We start from the raw sequence: 21,237 nt of genomic DNA on the forward strand, positions 1-21,237 counted from the left end.
CCTGCATGGGATCTGTGCTGACAGCTCAGAGCCTGGAGCCTGCTCCCTCTCGCTCTGCCCCTCCACCGTTCATACTGTCTCTGTCTCTGTCTCTCTCTCTCTCTCAAAAATAAACATTAAAAAAAATTTTCAAAAGTGAACGGATAAATGGTGACAGAGCCATATAATGGTATACTCCTCAGTATGAAAAGGGAACAAACTATTGACACAGGAAAACAAAAGGAACGGATCTCAAAAACATATGGTCCACTAAAAGCGCCAGACACAAAAGACCTCATACATATGCATATGGCACTCCGGAAAAGACAAATCTAATATAGAGAGAAAGAAAGCAGATCAGTGGTGCCTGGGACTCTCCATGGTGAGCGGGGATTGACCGGGAAAGCAGAAATGAACTATTTGGGTTGAGAGAAATGTTCTTGTACTTTCTGTGGTGGTGGTGACATGTATGTACAATTTACCAATCTCATTAAACTATAACTGCAAATGTGTGCATTTTAATTGTATGCAAATATACTTCAATAGAGTTGATTTAACAAGACAAAATTTTTATTGAAAAAAGCTACATGATATAAAAATATCTTTATGATGATAAACAGGAACCTGGACTAGCCAGCGTGGTAGGGAGGGAGGTCAGATACATGTATAATATCCTTATCTTTCAAAAGAAGTTATTCATGGATAATTAGAGATTCAGATTCTGATCAAGATAACAAGCTGAGCAAGGGCTGCTAGTTCTCTCCCCTGAAGGTGCAAACAGAAATGTGAGAGAGATGTCAATAAATTCCAGAACCTAACATAAGACTGCAAGAAACTCTTGAAGAAACACAAAGTGCGTGGGTCTTGGTGAGGGGGGGAAATAGACTTTGGAAGCCTAATAGTAATAAAAGTAATACACAGTGTTTATTATTTGCCACTCTTCTAAGTCTTGGATATATATATTATCTGATTTAATCCCCTGAACAGTTCTGTGAGGTGGGGATTGTTATCCCCATTTTACAGATAAGCAGATTGAGGCAGGGTGAAGCTAAGTAGTGTGCCTAATACCACATAGCCAGTAAGGGCTGAGCCAGGATTTAAACCCAGGCAGCCTGGCTCCAGAGTTAGGGCTCTTGTGTCTGCACCCTGGGGCTTCCCATTATAGTGTTAGGAGCCATAGGGTGAGGGAATGGCTGAAGGAACACACTCTCCCTCTGCCATTTCCTCTCCCCCATATTGCCCTCCTTGGGTGGAGGATGGCAATACCCACAGAAGGTTGATCGGAGAGGGCGCTTCTGTTCTCCACAGCATCTTCTGATAATGACAAGATGAGGCCATGACTGGCCCCTGATCATTACCTTGCTTCTCCCGCCATCTGTGACTAGGAAATTACAAACTAGGAAACTACCCTGCAAAAGATCTGTGCCTGGATAAAGTGGTTTAGAGATTGCCTAAAGAGTGGGATTGCCTGGGGTCCTTGGGGGGTGCACTAATGTGGAGTGGTTAAGCCCATCAGGGGCTCCCCCATCCCACTCATCTGGAGAAGATGACAGTGCTCACGTTTTCATCTCTCCCCAAAGACAGTGGCCATCAGGCACAAGGGAATATGAGCTCACAAGAAGAAAACAATGAGACATCTGAGGAACACAAACACTATAAAAGAGCCAACACCAGAGGAAGCAGAGTTAAAGGACCATCAAAATAAATGTCAAGTTAAGATTACAGATATGCTCAGAAACACAGGAGGGTATTAGAAAAGAATAATAGATGTTATGAGGAAGAAGCAATGTCATGTGAGAAATAAGGTAAGTAAGTAACTTTAATTTCACTGCCACCTAAATAAATAATGGCAAAAATTAAAAAACAAAATGTGTGATAATGCGTAATTAAAACTAGAGAATACCAACGTACTGGGAGAAAAGGGTTGGGTCACAGGGATATGAAATTGTGCTAAGATACTTGGGGAGAAGACATGGAGAATTTTAAAAGGCATAATGTAGGGGCAACCGGGCTGGCTCAGTTGGAAGAGCATACGACTCTAAATTTCAGGGTTGTGAGTTCAAGCCCCGTGTTGGGCATGGGCGGGGAGCCTGGGTGGCTCAGTCGGTTAAGCATCTGACTCTTGGTTTCAGCTCAGGTCATGATCTCACAGTTCGTGGGTTCGAAAGCCTGCTTGGGATTCTCTTTCTGGCCCTCTCCCGCTTGCTCTTGCTCTCTCTCTCTCTCTCTCTCTCTCTCTCAAAATAAATAAATAAACTTAAAAAGATAAATAAGATAAAATAAAAGGCATATGATAAGGTAACAAGGAGAAACACATCAGATAATAAGAGCTAAAAGAAGCTGGAGTGGCAGCTTAATTTTAGGTAAAATAGATTTCAAACTCTTCATTCCCCTCCCCTCCAAAAAAAAAAAGCCTATGGGAAAAATAATGATGTCATATAGTTGTACAAGTATAGTAGACCCCAAAAAACATAATATTATGAGCATGTATATATCTGACTACTTAGCCTTAAAATATATAAAGCCATAACTGACAAAACTAGGGAAGAAACAGATAAAACCACCATTTTTGGAAGAAGCTTGACACTTACTCAGAAACTGTTAGATCACACCGATTTTAAAAATTAACCACCAGCATAGAAGATTTAATAAATATATGATTGAACATTTTAAAAGCAGGACAGCAACATATTTTTTTCTCAGCACATCTGAAGGAAGAGCCTTACTATAGCGGTGATTCTCAAAAACAGGAAGTCTCGCTGAGAAAGAGACAGGATACTGACTTATAAAATTAATAATGATAGAGGAAATTTATAGAGCCAGAAAAATTAAAGCTAGTCTAAAAGTTTAAAAATCTGCATGAAACATGAAATTCTAGGACAGTTGGCTAAATAAGAATGAGACTCTGATATCAACACAGAATACCTTTTTTCTTTTCTTTTCTTTTCTTTTCTTTTCTTTTCTTTTCTTTTCTTTTTCTTTTCTCTTTTCTTTTCTTTTCTTTTCTTTTCTTTTCTTTTCTTTTCTTTTCTTTTCTTTTCTTTTTTCTTTTCTTTCCAAGTATTAGACCCTGGCTAACCCAGATTCATCTCCTTTAATTCTTAGACCTAATATTTAGTAAGTACCTACTGGTGCCAAGCACTCTCTCATTCCATCTTTACAACTGCATGAGCTAGGTACCATTATTATCCCCATTTTATACAAAAGGAAACTGAGGCATGGGAAAACTAAGAATCTTGCTCAAGGTTACCCAACTTCTAAATGTGCTGTAAACACTTAATATTTAAATATTAGATTATGAGATGTAATAGCATCATCATTTTATTTATTTCCTTTTATTTTTATTTTTTTTCACGGGCAATGCTTTCTTCTGTCTTAAAAATAGTAGGGCTAAAATCTAGTAAAATGTGGACACATACCCTGTACTTATTTTATGTTGTGATTTACAAGGTATAAATTCTATATTTTGTAAAATGTTTTGAAAGAAGTTGACAAAGTAATTCCCCTTTCTTGTTCCCAAATGCAGAGGTCTGAGAGAAGTCTCACGGTCTATGAGCTTCTGGGTGTTATCAAATCCAATTTCCTCTGAACTACTAACTGCCCAGATACATTTACAGGGCATGCAGGAGTCCCACTTAAGCAGTGGTTTTTGCCACATATCTATCTATCTATCTATCTATCTACCTACCTACCTACCTATCTATTTTAATTTTTTTAATGTTTATTTTATTTTTGAAAGAGAGAGAGGGACAGATCATGAGCACGGGAGGGCCAGAGAGACAGGGAGACAAAGAATCTGAAGCAGGCTCCAGCCTGAGCTGTCAGCACAGAGCCCACAAACCATGAGATCATGACCTGAGCTGAAGTCAGACACTTAACTGAGCCACCCAGGCACCCCCGTATCTATTTTTTTCATTGAAGAATCTGATTTAGGGAGGGTTAATACTCCCAAGATCACAGAGCTAGGAAGTGATGGAGTTGGTACTTGAATCCAGTTAGTCTCACTCTAAGAGCCAAAGCATGTGATTACTAACATGCCCCTCACCAATGAGATCAGAAATAGGTCTCTATATACTAACTGCCCAAGATACACTGTTTAGGTTGGTGGGGGGGGGGGGGATTTAACTCCAAAAATAGTATGTAAAAATTTCCTTTAAAAATATACATTAATGGAAACTAATTTGACAATAAATTTCATATTAAAAATAAATAAATATTAAAAAATAAAAGTATACATTATACATACACATCATATGATATATGATATTATATTTATATAAATTTATATTATATATAAACTTATTTAATTTTAATATAATTATAAGTACATAATAAAATTATATATTATATAGATATAGAAACAAACAGAGATACAGAGAAAGACACAGATTGAATAGTCTGGTAGGAGTTTTGTAATCATATTGCATGGTTGGATCCCAGCTCTCCCATTTATGAACTGGGTAACCTCTGGCAAGATATTTAATCTCTCCATGACTCAGTTTCCTTTGTCATAAAATGGGGCTAATAATGGTACCTAATTCAGGGCTGTAAAGATGAAACCAGTCGCTACGTGGAAGAGCAGCTGACCAACAGCAACTGCTCACTAAGTATTAGTTACTTTATTTGTTAAAAAATGGCTATTTCTGGAGAACATTTCACCTCTGTTACTTTCGTAATCAAGGAAAGTTGCTAAATTAGGAATAACTCTACTGTAATTGTAACCATGTGATACTGATGCAGAAAGAGGTAGATCAATGGACTAGATTGGAGACTTCAGAGAAGTCCCAATTATACTGGGATAATATTAATAGATAATAAGGATGCAGAATCAGTGGGGAAAGTATAGGCTATTTCATCTAGTGAGCTCGTTTAATTTAGTGCCACGCATGGTGCTTTTTCTCAATTAGGTTATCCATCCGGGCTGGGAATCACATGGATAAAGTCCACTTCGGACAGTGTTGTCAGCCCTGGCTGCATAGCAGACTTGGGTGGAGAGCCTTTAAAACTCCTGCTGTCCAGGGGTGCCTGGGTGGCTCAGTCGGTTAGGCGTCTAACTTCAGCTTAGGTCAGGATCTCGCAGTTCGTGAGTTTGAGCCCTGCATCGGGCTCTGTGCTGACAGCTCAGAGCCTGAAGCCTGCTTCGGATTCTGTGTCTGCCCCTCTCCTGCTCATGCTCTGTCTCTTTCTCTCAAAAATGAATAAACTTAAAAAACAAAAGAAAACCTCCTGCTGTCCAGGGCCCTGCCCTGTCCATTTAAGTCATCATCTCTGGAATGGGGCCCAGACATCAGCATTTTTCAAAGACTTCCCCCAGATGATTCTAGCATGCAGTCAGGATAAATAACTCCTGCTTTACAGGGCATTATTTTACCAAAATGATATATTAAAGGTTAATTTCCTAGGAACAAATTTCACATCAGTTGTTTATTAAGAGATTTCGCTCGCTATTCCTGCATTCCTCCCCTTAGGGGATCCTAGTTGGCAGGTACACTTTGCATTTAGATTTTTCCCTGGGGAATGTTAATTGCTTCAGCTATCATAACAGAATGGAATTTTTACTTTTCCCTGGTGTCACAGAAGAATCTGTAGAGCGCACCTGAACTCTGACCTTCTACATCTATTTGGATGGTACCCCCAAACCCAGCAAAGGAAGTGGTCCCATTTAATTGCCAGATGTCCCATTTAATTGCGGGACTGAGTCAGTTAAGAGCAGCACCAAACCCACAGAGCCTGAGATAGTGAGGAAACCAAAAGTCTTTCTAAAGTCAAAAAGTTCTGCCTTTATTTCCAGATCTTCTTCCTGGTTTCCAAGCAGCCAGCCACCTGCTCTCAGCTTTCACCAAGAACTAAACAATTTAAGGAAGGAAGAAGATTATTCTAGGCCAGAAAGGTTCTGGGAAACTTTAAGTAACCTTGCCTGTGGAGAGGACATTTCTTGGCCTCTTTCCCTCGTCAGGCCTGACCATCTTCTGGGTCGGGGAGAAGAAAACCCTTTATCTTTTCCTAGTCGGGATCTTTTTCTAGGCCTAACTGCCTGAGCTCCTGCTGAAAGACCTGTTAACAACGGCTTTGTGGGGAGAGAAGCAGCTTAAGAGTAGACCACTAAAGATAAGATTGAGCAGGCGCACCTGCTAGATTCACTCATTTACATATCCACGTATCCACAGTGCCGGTGGTGCAGGTCTGTATTAAACCCACAGAAACGTGTCACTGAGACAGAAATCACAAACCATCTCCGGTCTTTCTGGAAACCCATGAAAAGTGCCCTTGGGAGGGGAGGGCGAGTCGCAAATGGGAATGGTTTGATGGATGGTTGCTTTATTTTTTAAAATTTTTTTAATGTTTATTCATTTTTTCGATAGAGCGAACAGGGCGGGGCAGACACACACACACACACACACACACACACACACACACACACGCGCGCGCGCGCACATGCAGAATCAGAAGCGGGCTCCAGGCTCTGAGCTGTCAGCACAGAGCCCAACTCGGGGCTCGAACTCACTAACCGTGAGATCATTGCCTGAGCCGAAGTTGGCAGCTTAACCGACTGAGCCACCCAGGTGCCCCTGATTGATGGCTTTAAGGAATTCTTTGACTGCTCTATGTGGACACACTGTTGGCTTTCACTGCCCATCACAGACTTCTGGTCTCCACATGAAATTGGAGGAACTGCTAGAAAACCAATACTGTGCAGACTAAGCACTACACGTAAAAGGAGAGTTGGCACAGGAAACACACAAAGAAAAATTAAGAAGGCTCCTCAAGGTCCCAGCCAGGTGGAGGCTCCCCCCTGCAGCCAGGTCACCCCAGAGGCAGTGTCCTCACCTTCCGTGTTAGCCAGAGTGCTTCCTCAGACTGCCCACAGCCCAACGCTTTCCAGCAAATCCCTTTGCTTTTATGTCACACACCTGCCTTTAGAGATTTTCTGGGCCTCAAGAGAGATATTTATTAAGAAGTAGAAAGGGCATGAGTCAGGAAATGAGAAGAAGCCCAGAGCTTTTAGATCATGTGACTGAGGACGCTACTTTTCCCTTCTCTGAACTTCATTGCCATATTTTAAAAGACTGGGGGGACTAGATTTCTTTCCCCTCCCATCTGTGAACATTTACCGTACCCAATACCTTCTTCATCATGGCAACCAGATTGCAATTGCTTCTTCTGTCTCCCCAACTAGACTGAGAGCTGAGTATGAGAGGGGCCATATCTGTCTGATTTATTCTTGTGTCCCCAGCACAGGGACATGCACATAGGCAATCAAAAAATGTATCTGTTGAATGAAAGAAAGGAAGGAAGGAAACAGGATAAGACGTCTCACTAGGTCACTGGACACCTATTTGCATAAAGGCTGCTAGGAGCCCTAAAAATTGCTACAAACCAGGAAGGAAGTAAACTGCTTCTCTCCAATCCCTATGAAAGGGAAAATAAATGGGGTCAGAGGCAAAAACAAGATGTGGCCTAAATCTCTCATAGAAGCCTCTGTAAACGTGAAAAAGCAAAGCTACCTGTGGGGGCCATGAGTTCACGAACACCCCAGGCTGGTCCTCCTGAGGAGGGGCGGGGGTTGGCAGAACAGAGAGCGGAAGGGTTTTCTTCCAAGGGATCAGAGAGGCCTGAGGCCTTGCAAGAGCTAGCAGATGAGACTTTGTTAGGGCTTTTCCATTTATACACATTTTCTTAATCTCAAAGGAACTGTCCAGAATAGGGAGGGCACGCAGGGGCCGGAGAAGAAAAGGAATATCAGTATGGTGCCAGGCCTTGGAGGAACTGACTGGAAGGGCCCCTGGAGTGATTTGGGGGAGACTCTGGTGCATCCCCTTAACACACATGGCCCCAGAGGAGGAGGGAGAGGGGACACTGGTAGCCTTGGGATCTCAGGGAGTCTCAGCATAATCTGGCAAACACCTCTGAGTATAAACTGGGTTTTAATTTTCCAAAAAAAAAAAAAAAAGGAAAATTGAGAAATATTTATCATTAGATTGTTTTTGCAGTAATCCTGACCTTGTGCTCAAATCATGGAATCACAGAATCAGCGGCTCAGAGGCCAGTCCCAACTTTTACAGAAAGTATCCCCAACAGGAAAGTCAACAGCAGCTACCATTTTAGTCCACTTCTTTTCTGCGCACAGGGCCAGGACTACAGGGAGGTAAGTGAGGCACTCGCTTTGGTGCAAAATTTAAGGGGTGTCCCAAAACATAGTCGTCACAATAAACATGTAACTGCATTGATGCAAAAAAGTCCATGATGAACAAAAGAGCAAACTTTTAGAGAAAGACAAATACCATATGATTTCACTCATAGGTGGAATTTAAGAAACTAAACAAATAAATAAAGAGAAAAGAGATGAAGAAAAAACCTGACTCTTAAATACAGAGAACTGTTACTAGAGGGAAGATACACTTATCATGATGAGCACTGGGTAATGTAGAGAATGGCTGAATCACTATATCATACATCTGAAACTAATATAACACTGTGTTAGTTATACTTCAATAAAACAACCAAAACAAAACCAAAATATTTTAAATAACAAAGGGTTTTGGGGTGCATGGATGGCGAAGTCAGTTACGTGTCCAACTTTGGCTCAGGTCATGATCTAGGGTCCATGAGTTCGAGCCCTGCGTTGGGCTCTGTGCTGACAGCTCAGAGCCTGAAGCCTGCTTCAGATTCTGTTTCCCTCGCTCTCTGCCCCTCCCCAACTCACACTCTGTCTCTGTCTCTCCCAAAAATAAATATCAAAAAAATTAAAATAAATAACCGTGGGCTCTGATCCTATACTTGCTCGACCCTGAGAGTGAACATTGTGTTCACCTTACCCTAGCCGTGGCTCCAACCAAACTCATTCTCATTTTAGGGCTCTGTACTTGCTGTTCTCTGTCTGGAATGTTCCTCCCAAATCCTTGCATAGTTGGCTTCTTCTCATTATTTAGGATTTTGCTCTAGTGTCATCTTCTCAGAAAGGCCCTCTCTTCTCTGACTTTGCTACAAAATCACCCACCCTATCCCCATCACACTATTCCATTACTGTTTTACTTTTTCCAAAACACTCATCACTATGAAATTATGATATGTTTCCACATTTGCTGATGTCTCTTCAATGCCTGATACATAGTACATGCCCCCAAAATATTAGTTGAATGAATAAAGTACATGAATGGAGCACTTGTCTATGAGGCATTATGCTAAGTGCTTTACATGCTTGATTTCGACCACTGTTGTACAGAGGAGTAACCCGGAACTCTGAGGGGTTAAGACAAAATTCACTTCATGTGACATAAGGTCACACAGCTAGTGAGTGAATGGAGGCTAAAATCATCCAGGTCCTATTTCATCGCCTCTACTGCTACCACCCATGCTTTGGGTTCCTTATCGCCCTCTTCCAAGGAAAGATTTAACTCTTTTATTCCCAAAGTCACCCTTGGCTTCTCCACTGAGCCATTGTTGTGAAAACAGTAAGATATCAACCCTTTCTTGATTAAAAGCATAGCCAACAGTGGGTTTGCACGTCCAGGAAAGGCTCTGGTAGGACATGTTTATGGAGAGGGCTATTCTTACCAGCCCGGCTGAGGCTGGGGCTGCCTCCTTTGTACAAGTCCTACCTGTGATCATGTAGAGTGTACCCAAATCCATCTTCCTTTGAGGCTATGAACTGTCCAACTGTCCAACCAGGTTCGATGAGAAAGTAGCAGCTTGGGGAAACAGATCCTATCTGTGAGCTAATTTCCTCTTTGGCCTTGTATTGAAAGGTGCTGTGCTCTGGCTTCCTCAAGGCCTGTGTGTGTGTGTGTGTGTGTGTGTGTGTGTGTGTGTGTGTGTGTGTAAACAAGGTTAGATACCATAAAATTCACTAGTAACTTTACTAAGTTGTGCAACTAGAACCACAACCCAGTGTTAAACATTCCTCTCACCCACTAAAGTCTCTCATCCCCATTTACAGTTCCTCATTCCCTTTTTAAAAAAATGTTTATTTATTTATTTTGGGGGAGGAGGCAGAGAGAGAGAGAGAGGGAGAAAGAGAATCCCAAGTAGGCTCCAAGCTAGCAGAGCCCAATGCAGGGCTCGATCTCATGAACCGCGAGATCGTGACCTGAGCCCAAATCAATAGTCGGATGCCCAACGGACTGAGGCACCCCCAGTTAATCCCCATTTCTACCCCCAACCCAAGGCAACCACTAATCTACTTTCTGTCTCTCTGGATTGGCCCTTCTGGCCATTTTACATGGATGGAGTCATTCCATATGTGACCTTTTGTGGCTGGCTTCTTTCAGTTAGCATAATTTTTTTGAGGTTCATCCATGTTGTAGCATGTATATATTTTGTTCCTTTTACTTACTGAATAGTATTCCAGACATGTGCTTTGAATGGGACTGAATGAGCAGCTCAGGCCAATGGCTCCTTCTTCTAGGCCTCTTTCCCGGAGAAGACGTCAACAGGCCTACCCACAGGGCCTCCCCACCTCTGAGTAACGTTTGTCCAATTCTGTCTTCATGGGAGGGCAAACCTGACCACCTCACCTCGCATTTGGCAACAGTTTGCTTTCGCATCTTCAACGCAATGTCCTCTGGTGGCCCTGGTTCTCCTTTATTAGAATGAAAGCTCTCTGCAGGGAGAAATCAGGTCCTCAGCTGCTTCTACATTGTCTCAGTCTTCCAAGAACAGTGCTGGGCAAAAAGCAAGTGCCTGATAGATATGTGTGAGGAATGCTTGTGTGCGGGGCAAGGTTTTGTGTGGGTAATCCCCAGGTTCTTTCCATCCCTTCGGCCCTGGATGCTGTGCTCGGTGTGTGCTTTAGCACCTCAACACTGAGTGAGTCCCGTGAGACACACAGCAATGGCTTGCCTGCGTTAGCTCTCCTGAGGCCATTGGCCCAAATGTCCCTCCAGTCAATTCTACAGAATATACTGGAAAGAGCAAAAGTTCTGGCTCGGAGTTTAACCTCAGGAAAGGTTTCTCCTCTGGAAAACAGGAAAAGTATCTGCCCCACAGACTGGGAGGATTAAATGAGATAAGGTATCAATAATATAGTCAGGCTCAGAACACAGTGGTGGCCTTCCCCTTAATGCTTTCATCTTCTCCCTCCCCACCACTTCTGTGCCTTTTTTTTTTAATGTTTATTTATTTATTTTGAGACAGAGAGAGAGAGAGAGAGAGAGAGAGAGAGAGCAGGGGAGGGACAGAGAGAGAATCCCAAGCAGACTCTGCACTGTCAGCGCAGAGCCCAGTGCGGGGCTCGATCCCACGAACTGTGAGATCATGACCCAAGCCAAAATCAAGAGTTGGACACCTAACCAACTGAGCCACCCAGGGGCCCCTCTGTGTCTTTTCTTACCCCTCCCCTCCTACCTCTCCCAAAGTCAGTAGTTCATGCAAATTCAAAGCCACTTTAGAGTTTGGTAAACACGGTATCCTAAAGGTATTACTATCTCTGTGGAAGGATGTAACATGGTTGGGGAAGGAGTTCCAAGGACTCTGATTCAGTTTTGATATCGCTGAGATGTTGCAAGGCAGAGTGGCAAAGGGACAGCTTTCAGATGTGTTTCATTTGATTTCTATAATAGAAGTTCCAGAGAGGTATTGTCAACATTGAACAATTCAGAGTTTTCATATTATAATCTGGATTTCTGTCTTCTATTGAAAACAAAAAACAAAAAACAAAAAAACACCCCAGAGGATCTGGCCATTGGGTTTCATGTTTTGGAGGGCAAGAACGTTCCAAATGGCCTCAGTCCCATGGGTTTTCTCTTGCTCTGAAGACTAGGGTCTTCTTCACCTACACTCATTACATTTCTTGCCTGGCCCCTGAGACTTGAATCCGTGCCCCTTTAAAAACTGATGCCCAGGGGCACCTGGGTGGCTCAGTTGGTTAAGCATCCAACTCTTGATTTCGGCTCAGGTCATGACCCCAGGGTCATAGGATCAGGCCCCACGTAGGACTCTCTCTGAGGGTGAAGTCTGTTTGAGATTCTCTCTCCCTCTCCCTCTGCCCCTCTCCCCCACTCATGCTCACTCTCTCTCTCCAAAAAAATAAAAGGTGATGCCCAAAGAGAATCATTCCTGGGACTTACAAAGGCTTCGTAATGCTAACTGTCCCCCTGGGGGTAAGGGGACTGTTATTCTGCCTTTAGTTTATGTTATTTTTTAATGTTTATTTATTTCTGAGAGAGAGAGAGAGAATGCAAGTGGGGGGGGGGGGTGGGCAGAGAGAGAGGGAGACACAGGATCTGAGGCAGACTCCAGGCTCTAAGCTGTCAGCCCAACGCAGGTCTTGAACCCATGAACTCTGAGATCATGACCTGAGCCGAAGTCATACGCTTAACCAACTGAGCCACCCAGGCACCCCTGCCTTTATTTTATCTTAATATCCACTGCAAAATATAGATAACAGTAAGAGCTTGAAGTGGGGAGTGCTGGGTGGTGGAGAGTTGGTGCTCAGCTTGGTCTTAATTTTTGGCTAGGGTCTAGGAAGCGAAGGTTTGGTGAATTCCTTTCTATGCTTGAGAGCAGATGTCCTGCCCAGTCCCTTACCTCTTCACATGAGACTGTATATGTAAACTGCTTAGCCTGGTGGCTGGTGCAGACACAGTAAGCACTCCATACACACTTGATGGCAAGTATTACGATTGCTTTTGTCGTTACCATGATTAAACCCCTGCTTTCCTGCTGCTCAGCCAGCTCCCAGCACGATGGGCTCCTAATACCCTTGCCTTTTAACAGCCACCTCCACTGCTTTCTGTCTCCTGACCTCTTCCAAATGCCTGGACTCACTTTGCAGCCCCGCACCCACCCCTTAGACCTACCCATGGCACTACCCCTGTGGCCCTGACTTCTGGCTTTCCTCCACGAGGACTAGCAGATTCATCCCTGGTTGCCCTGCTTCTAGCTGCTCCGGGTCAACAGCTCAGGGTGTCTGGTCCTGCCTCTGGCCTAAAATGCAGGCTTTTTGAGGCAGTGCCTCCCGGTGAGCTCCTTAATGAAATCTAGATGTCAGAGGACACAACCGCATAGGCTCCTGTGACTCTCAGGGGAACGAGGACCTCCAGGACAGCAGGGACATGTCTGTGCCTGACATGTCCACCACTGTATCCCCAAAGCTAGACCAGTCCCTGGTACATAGCAGGTGCTCAGTCAATGCTTGCAGAATGGATAAATGAATTAATGGACAAATGAATGAAGGAGTGAATATGGATGAGAGACCTGTGTGGTAAAAACAGTAAAAACTTGTAATTCTCCTAGATGTGCTGATTTCACGATGCCACTTATTTCTCTTCCATGAGTCAGGATAAAATCATTAAAGGGAAGATAGTCTATGTGAGGGCCTTCTAGGGGAAGAAGCAGGGAATGTTCCCTCTACACTGCAGTCAAGCCCTGAGCACGGCATGGGGTCAGTGGTGGTGACCTCTGAAGAAGCTGGGAGGGAAGGGGGAGAGAGAGAGGAGAGTGCCTGCAGCATAGGAAGGACCAGGGATCCTGGGGAGCCAGCTGGGGATTGAGAAGCCCCAAAGGCTGAGTAGGAGAGAGGCCTGCTTGGATTTTCCTCCTGTGGGCACCAATGGTAAAATTTCTGCTCTGCAAACCCTACCCCTGATTTGGTACTGACCTTAGAGGCAAGGCCCTCACCCAGTTATCAAAAGGCAGTCACCTCATAAATGCAGCTGCTTTTTAGTGTTGCTGATATAAAACCAACAGCACCACCACCCACCCCATTCTGCTTCTCTGTTCTGTTTCTTTTGCTGCCTGTTTCCTATGCTGGGCGGAGAGCCAAAGCAGCTCGGGGTTACCAAACCCCAAACCCATGAAACCACTTCCCTTCCCTCAGAACGGTCCCAGCATTGTAAGCTCAGATGTGGATCCTTGACTTTTTCCTCCCCCGCCCCCACCTGTCCATTTGTCCCCAGAGATGAGTCATGAACCCCTTGGAGCAGTGGGAACCAAGAAGAAAGAACCAGGCCCCAAGCACTGGACAGCAGATTACTACTTCTCTTTCTTCTGGCCATGTGTCTTCACTCTTTGGGCAAAAGTTAATTTTAGCCAGCCTCTATCAAACTCCCAGAGGCTGATTTTCTTTCACCACGATTTCTCTGGAAATTTGAGTTTTTCTATTTCTGGTGCACAGCAAACCTGGGGTGCCCAGAAGGCTGGGGGGGGGGGCAGAGTCTAAACACTTTTAGGCCTCTGGGATCCTGCTCCTTCTGTATCCCTGCCTCATCCTGGGGCACCATTCCCTACCACCATGATGAGGTTAGAATTGGGGGACCCCAGGGAAGGTCCTTTACCATCATATGCACCACTGCACTACCTTAGAACTCTTTCTTCATGGGGCACCTGGGTGGCTCAGTCAGTGGACCATGCAACTCTGGACCTCTGAGTCATGAGTTCAAGCCCCATGTTGGGCATGGACCCTACTTAAAATTAAAAAAAAAAAAAAAAAAAGAACTCTTCCCTCTCATTTGTTACTCAGGATCCAGAGCAACACATGTTCTGCCATACCCACCTCCTTGTGGAGGTAATAATTATACCTAAAATTTATTAAGCATTTATTTTGTTTGCCCAGGCATTATCCCACTTTAATTATCTCATTTGATGCTCATAACAACTCTATAAGGCATGTGATATTATTTCCTTCATTCTTCAAGTGAAAAAACAGGCTTAGAGAGATGAGATAATTTGCCCAAACTCACCACCTGGTGAGCTGTAGTGCTGGAAATCTGAACCCAGGAAGCGAGACTCCAAAGTCTTATGTCTTGCCACCATTTCCATATCCTCTGATAGGGCTGAGAAGTCAAGGGAGGAGGTTCGTACAAGGGTTTCCTTTGGGGGCTGTTAGTAAGCAACCTCTAGGGATGGAGAGAAACATCTGTGAGGAACTAAGGAACATTCCCCAGTTCCCAGATGGTGGGGGAATATGTTTATGCCAGCTAAAATCTGACACTTCTTCATGCCCTCAGAATCACCCCAGCTTTCAAGTCAGAAAGAAAGCCCCTCTCACTGGATTCTCAACAGAGCCAGACCAGCTCCCAGGGGCTCAGGGTCTTGTGGAGCTAACAAACTCCTCCCCTTCACCTCTGTGTTCCCTGCCCACCCCTTCTTCCTCTGGAAAGGCCCCCTCCTGGGCCTTGTCCAAAAGAGTCCCTGTCGTGAAGGAGACCAACCCTTGAGCTGCAGGCCCAAGGAACAAGTCCTCGCCATCCATCAGTCTCCTGCCCCTGGCCGGCCTGTGTTCATCACTACCTGAGCCACTCTGTCTCCAGGGAAACCACTACGTTACCTGAGATTAACACCACCTGGCCCAACTCCACCCTCCCACTTATGGGCCTGTAGGAAATCTGATTTAACTGTATCTAAAACCAGGAAGTATGTTCCCACTGGGACTACATGTGCTAATTCTCAGAAGCTTTCTTATGACAGAGGAAGAGGGGGAAATATATTTTAAAACTTATCTTTTTTCATCCTTTGTTCAAACCCTGAGACCTAAACTCTTGTTCCCACCCCGTCTCACCCTTAACCTCCACTCCCTACCTTCTCTGGCCTTTTCGAATAGAAAAACTGCCAGCAAATCTCTCCCTGCGCACACGCACATGTTTATTTTTCCTCATTACAAAAGTGAAATATGTCCAGTGCAGCTGGAGATGCCTTAGGAAGACAGAACTCATGGGCCTTGCGGAGGGACTGGATGGGGAGGGTGAGAGAAAGAGAGGAATCTGTAATGACATTGAGATTTCTGGCCTGAGCATGTGGATACAGAAGGAAGCTTCCAGTAGTGGACTCACAATCCCACTTCCTGCAAAGGGGGTACTTCATCCAAGACAAAATGAAGAAGAAACTTGGGAAGTGTGCCCCACTTTCTGATGTGGAGGGGAGGGCCAGGAAGCAAGGATGGCCGTGGGACGCGGGACCCACGGTGCTTATGTCATCTGTGCCGCTGTGGGTCAACCATGGTCAGAGTGGCTTCTGTGATTAACAGAAGACTCTGGGCCAGCAGAGGAGGCAGGGGCCCTAGGAAGGAGGCCACTCACCGCCGTGCCATGTGCCTTGAGTGGCGGTTGAGCCAAGAAGAAAACACATGGGAAAACTGGCCCCTGGAGTCACTGTTTCACCAGGAGAAACCACAAAGAGCCAAGCCCCCCCAGGTAGGGCTGCCCTTGGCCCAGCTCTCTGCAGGCTGCTGTGCCGGTTAAGCAACGGGTGGTAAAGTTTTCCTCTTCTTACAGAAATACCTCTAATACAGGAATAATGTTAATGACTAAAATGGCAGACACGAGGAGGTGGCTGGGGGGCTATTCTGGGGCAGCCGGAGTCCTCTAGCAGGGCCTTGCAAATTCGACCACAAAGAGCCCCGTTCTGAACACAGACAGTTTTTGGAAGCTGGGGTAGCCGATGTGAGTTTTACTGCATGACACGCAGATGTGAGAAATGTCACATTTCTTTGTTTCTATAAATAAGATCAATTTGCTCAGGGCCTTCACACACTTGGTGAGCCAAATATTTCATCTCGGTCACAATCCGAACGCTCTCTCTCATTTCAGCATCTCCCTACTGCACACCCACACGTATGCACGGAGGATGCTGCAAAAATGCTGAGGTTGTGGGTAAGAGGAAGCAGGGAGGGGGCAAGTTGGTCCAAAAGACGCCAATCAAGGAAATCCACTGAGAGGGGAGCCATGGCTGTGGAAACAGGGAGATATCTCAAAGCCACCAGGTGCGAACCAGTTTGATTACTGCAAGGGGTAGAGCAAATGAAGTGGTAAGAAGAGAGCACTGGTCTAGACCCACTGGGCTGCAGAATGCTTTCCCCCAGAGAGAGAGAGACACCATCAGTGCGGGCTCGCAAAGCTGCAGGCCTGCATCATGGGTTACACAGCAGGGGGAGGAGGCATGACCAGGACAGATTCCCAACAGGCTTGGTGGCCCTAAGAGCACTCCCCCTGTCCTGGGGCTCTGGAAGCAGGCCTCTGGCAAACTGTTCCTTTCTGCTGTGTACTTCCCAAATAATCCTCAATCCAATTGCTCCTGCGTTGCCTCTGATCTCCCCTTCAGACCTTGGCTTTGCATCTGGCTTCAGTTCTCTACTTTACCCCCCACCCCTACCCCCACCCCATGGACTCTTGGCTCTTCTTGGCTTTCCAAGCTTCCTCAGGAGGGACTCGTTTGTGATTCTCTCTTTCCTCACACTGAGGCCACAGGTCCTTCCGACTGACTCCTTTTCTCTGCTTCAGGAAGCATAGGTGGGAATAAATGGGTGCTACTCCCTCAAAAGCCAAAGTTCAACAGTTACCCTTGTTGCCCCGGGGTGGTCCACGTTTATTCCAGGCCCCAGCTCAGGCTTGACATGATGATTCTGGCTCGCTTCGTCTTTCTGTAGCCTGGCCTCACCCTGCCCTTTTCCTGTGCATGGTCTGTTGATTCTTCAACAATTACAAATTCTTCTTACTCAAATGAGGGAGAGAACAGGGGCTATTTCATAGCTGAGTTCCTCAGTCCGGAAATCTTGTTCCCCTTAGGGGAACGATCTTGCCCCTAAGGCTAACAGCTCCCTCTAGTGGCTGCGATGCTACAGCTGAGGGCACTGAGCTATTGCAAACACTGTAGGCACTGTTCAATGTATTCTACTTATATTAGTAATTTAATATTCACATCAATCCACTGAGAGAGGCATTATTATTGTTATCACCATTTTACAGATAAGGAGATGGGCATAGAGAGATTAAGTAACTCTAGCCCAAGATCACACAGCTAGTTTAAGGAACAAAACCAGCCCAGGAAGTCTGGTTCCAAAGTTGGTGATTTAAGCTTTGTACCACACCGACTCTCAAAATGAAATACAGTACCCACCCACTCCATTAAAACCCTCAGCACACCTCTGCCCCTCTCACAGAAATTCCTTTTCTAGCAGACATGCTACAGGTTTAAAGATGGATAGTGCGAGCCCCTCTTCATTTCACTCTTCGCAGGTAAGGCAAGGATGGTACTTCTTCGACCAGGCAGTCCACTGCTCAAAGGTTCCTCTGGTTCTGGAGCAGCACGATGCATATTCAATGGCCTTATCCAGCATAAAGATAGTCCCCATGTTAAGCTGCAGTTTTAGGCTGGGGATAGACCGGCTCTCTACTTGCTGTGTGGTTATGGTTCTCCAGCCAGGCACAGGAAAGGAATGATATTTGACCATGGACTCAGTTCTAGAAAGAACTCAGGGACATACCCTCCGAAGAACCTGTCTGCTCCATTTCTCCTGGCTGCTAAACCTCCCTGTGAAGAGAGAGGCGAGCCTACCGTCTCAGCCTGCCACCCCAGGCTAGAAGCCAGCTCCCAGACACACCAAGGGACCACCAGAGAGCTCAGCAGCTGGAAGAGATGTCCAACTGCCAGTCAGGGACCCCAGTCCTCACCTGAGGGGCAATCTTAGCCTCCGCACCTTACTCTACCAAGACTTGGTCCTACAGGCTCAGCTCCAATGTGACTCAGCAGTGGGAGGAATACGAAGGGTCTCATGAGATGTTTCCTACTGACCCTCATGTGGGAAACCATGTGGTCCCAGTCATTTGAGGATGGGCCCATGACAGTCTCGTGGGCATCATTCTCCCTTTAGTTTCCCTTTCACTTTTGCTGCCTACGTTGCCCGGAACCATGCAAGACCTCTTTCAGCCTAATATTCCCATGGCAGGAGTTCTGGGAAAACACAGAAAACATTTATGAATACCAAACCCAAGCAGGCATGAAGTCAGAGTTCAAAAAGCACAGTCCACAAGCTAAAAGAATTTGTAAAAGGAAGCCAAATCTTTAAGTTGCATCTCTACTGTATTAGAAGGGACTTAATTTATAATTTCCAATGAGGTTATGTGGGATAAAGCCTTTAAAAGTTAAGACTGCCAAAAGGACGGGCTTTGAAGTTTATAAACAAACCTTCTTGAGAATCTTCTCTTCCTTTTTCTATTATGCCACCTGTAAAGTTAACTGCCCAAACCTCCAAGAGCTGTTGATAGCAAATAGCCAAAGGAGGTTTGCCCCTCACCAAAGGAAAAGCCCAGTGTTCTTCATCAGAAGGACAAAGCAGGGACACAGTATTAGAGTAAATACTATTCCTGCTGAGGCCTTAAAATATACATGGGACATCAGACCTTTTCTAACATAGTGGTACCCAGACCAAAGTTCACAGGGTAGCACATTTTGAGCTTTTTGAATCAAATCTAAGACATCATTAAAGTAAATACGGCACTATTTAAAAAAAAATTTTGATGTTTATTTATTTTTGAGAGAGACAGAGACAGAGACAGAGCCCGAGTGGGGGAGGGACAGAGAGAGAGGGAAACACAAGATCTGAAGCAGGCTCCAGGCTCTGAGCTGTCAGCACAGAGCCCAACGTGGGGCTCAAACTCACAAACCATGAGATCATGACCTGAGCCAAAGTCGGAGGCTTAACCAACTGAGCCATGCAGGTGCCCTAATACAGCCCTATTTTATGTACCACTGAGAAAGAAGAAAATGTTATTAAACCAAATGTTCTATTTGTTATAGGATGCAATTCATCTTTAGAGATGTTAAAATGTGAAAACAAATCCATAGAATCAGTGAAACATGATTGATTCAGTATTGTTAGGATGAAATGGGTCACTCCTCACAGAGTGCTTAGGGCAGTGTTTGACACACTGGAAGAGCTCAATAAATGTTTTCGGTTTTTTTTTAATTTTTAATGTTTATTTTTGAGAGAGAGAGAGAGAGAGACAGAGAGACAGAGCATGTGTGGGGGAGGGGCAGAGAGAGAGGGAAACACAGAATCTGAAGCAGGCTCCAGGCTCTGAGCTGTCAGAACAGAGCCCGATATGGGGCTCAAACCCATGAACCACAAGATAATGACCTGAGCCAAAGCTGGATGCTCAACTGACTGAGCCACCCAGGCGCCCCCTAATAGATGTTAATTGTTGAAATACCTTGACTGTCCATATATTTGGGATTTAATCCTAAGAAAGGTAAGAGGCTGTATTCAGGGAGAATAATTCACTTTCCATGGCAGAATGGAGATGTATGGGTTGAACTGGTGAGGTGGACAGTCACGAGGAGGCTGCCAGAAGATACACCAGAAAGATGGGTTGCGTGGGGCTGAGGTGAGCACACTCTGGCCATGCCAGGGAGGAACTGTAAGTCTGGTCACTGTCTAGATCCACCCTAGAGAATGGGAGCCACTGCCTACTGGAACAAAAGTCACAGCAGGGAAATCCTGTGACAAGGTTTAAGAAACCTGTATTATTACTAAAAAAATGAGGGCACGAACTAACACCATGTCAGCTAGGCAAGGGTCCCTCACCATCCAAGAGCAACTGCATTCTTGAGATAACGCAGCATGATGAAGTGGTTATACCACTAGAGAAGGGAAAGTAAGGCCACCTCATGACATCTTTCCACCCACCACAAAGTTCCATGTAGTTCACAGAGGGGACCAATACATGACCATGAAGGAAGGGCCATCTGGCTCAGGCCTACTTCCTCATTGCCACCAGCTGTGCCCACACTTGACAGTTGCCATTTGGCAGCTGCCGGTAACAAATGACTGTGAGGAAAAGGAGCTCCTGGTTCACACAAAACTCACTGCACCTTGTTTCCGGGCCCCAGTTAAGTCCTGTCACCCCTATTTTTGCCTTTCCTTTTCCGTTGTCATTAGACAATATGACCTAAAGATTTTTGCTTTGGAGAATATATGATTGTTGCCTATCTGGCCAAAAGCGGTGTTATTAGTGTTTCATGAGTAAGGGATTCCAATTAAACAAGGCAAATTGGACACACACTTACCTCTCTGCATTAAAAACCCACAAAAATGACAGTAAATGGAATATTTTTTTCAAAAGCCATAAACCAACAAAGAGAATTGTAAGGAAATAATAGTAGACTTAGATGTCAGAACTATTTTTTTTTAATGGAAAGCAGATAGAAGAGTTAGAAGATAGGAGAAAAGTGGGGAGCCTGTAAGGGAAGGCCAAGAAGGAGCAAGATGATTCCCACTCAGGAAAGGCTTAGGGCTTGGAGACACTATTATCTCTCACAGCAACATAAGCAGCCAGAAGACAATTGAACAATAGCAGCCAAAACTGCTACAAGTATCATTTTCTTAAAGAAAAAAAAGTTGTCTCCTATACACCAACAATGAAGTGACAGAGAGAAATCAAGGAATCAATCCCATTTACAGTTGCACACAAAAACATAAAATACCTAGGAATAAATCTAACCAAAGAGGTGAAAAATCTATACACTGAAGACTAGAGAAAGCTTATG

At 44.8% G+C, this 21,237-nt stretch overlaps 1 protein-coding gene across 16 annotated transcripts in view; it reads right to left on the minus strand.

Annotated features, from left to right (window-relative positions):
- Positions 1–21,237, minus strand: part of SUSD1 (sushi domain containing 1) — a 282,880-nt gene that overhangs the window by 66,629 nt on the left and 195,014 nt on the right. For 2 of the 16 annotated variants that reach the window (XM_045043338.1, XM_045043330.1), the window contains one exon: positions 10,080–10,579. The exons of 10 other annotated variants lie outside the window; for them this stretch is intronic. In XM_045043338.1, the coding sequence (XP_044899273.1) occupies positions 10,305–10,579 (275 nt within the window). In that variant the 3' untranslated portion in view covers positions 10,080–10,304. Of the gene's footprint in view, positions 1–10,073; positions 10,580–14,784; positions 14,814–21,237 lie in introns of those variants that run through there. 4 more of the 16 variants (XM_045043339.1, XM_045043337.1, XM_045043329.1 and 1 more) reach the window with 4 other exon arrangements.

This window comes from Felis catus, chromosome D4 (assembly GCF_018350175.1).
Source record: "Felis catus isolate Fca126 chromosome D4, F.catus_Fca126_mat1.0, whole genome shotgun sequence".
Lineage (NCBI taxonomy): Eukaryota > Metazoa > Chordata > Mammalia > Carnivora > Felidae > Felis > Felis catus.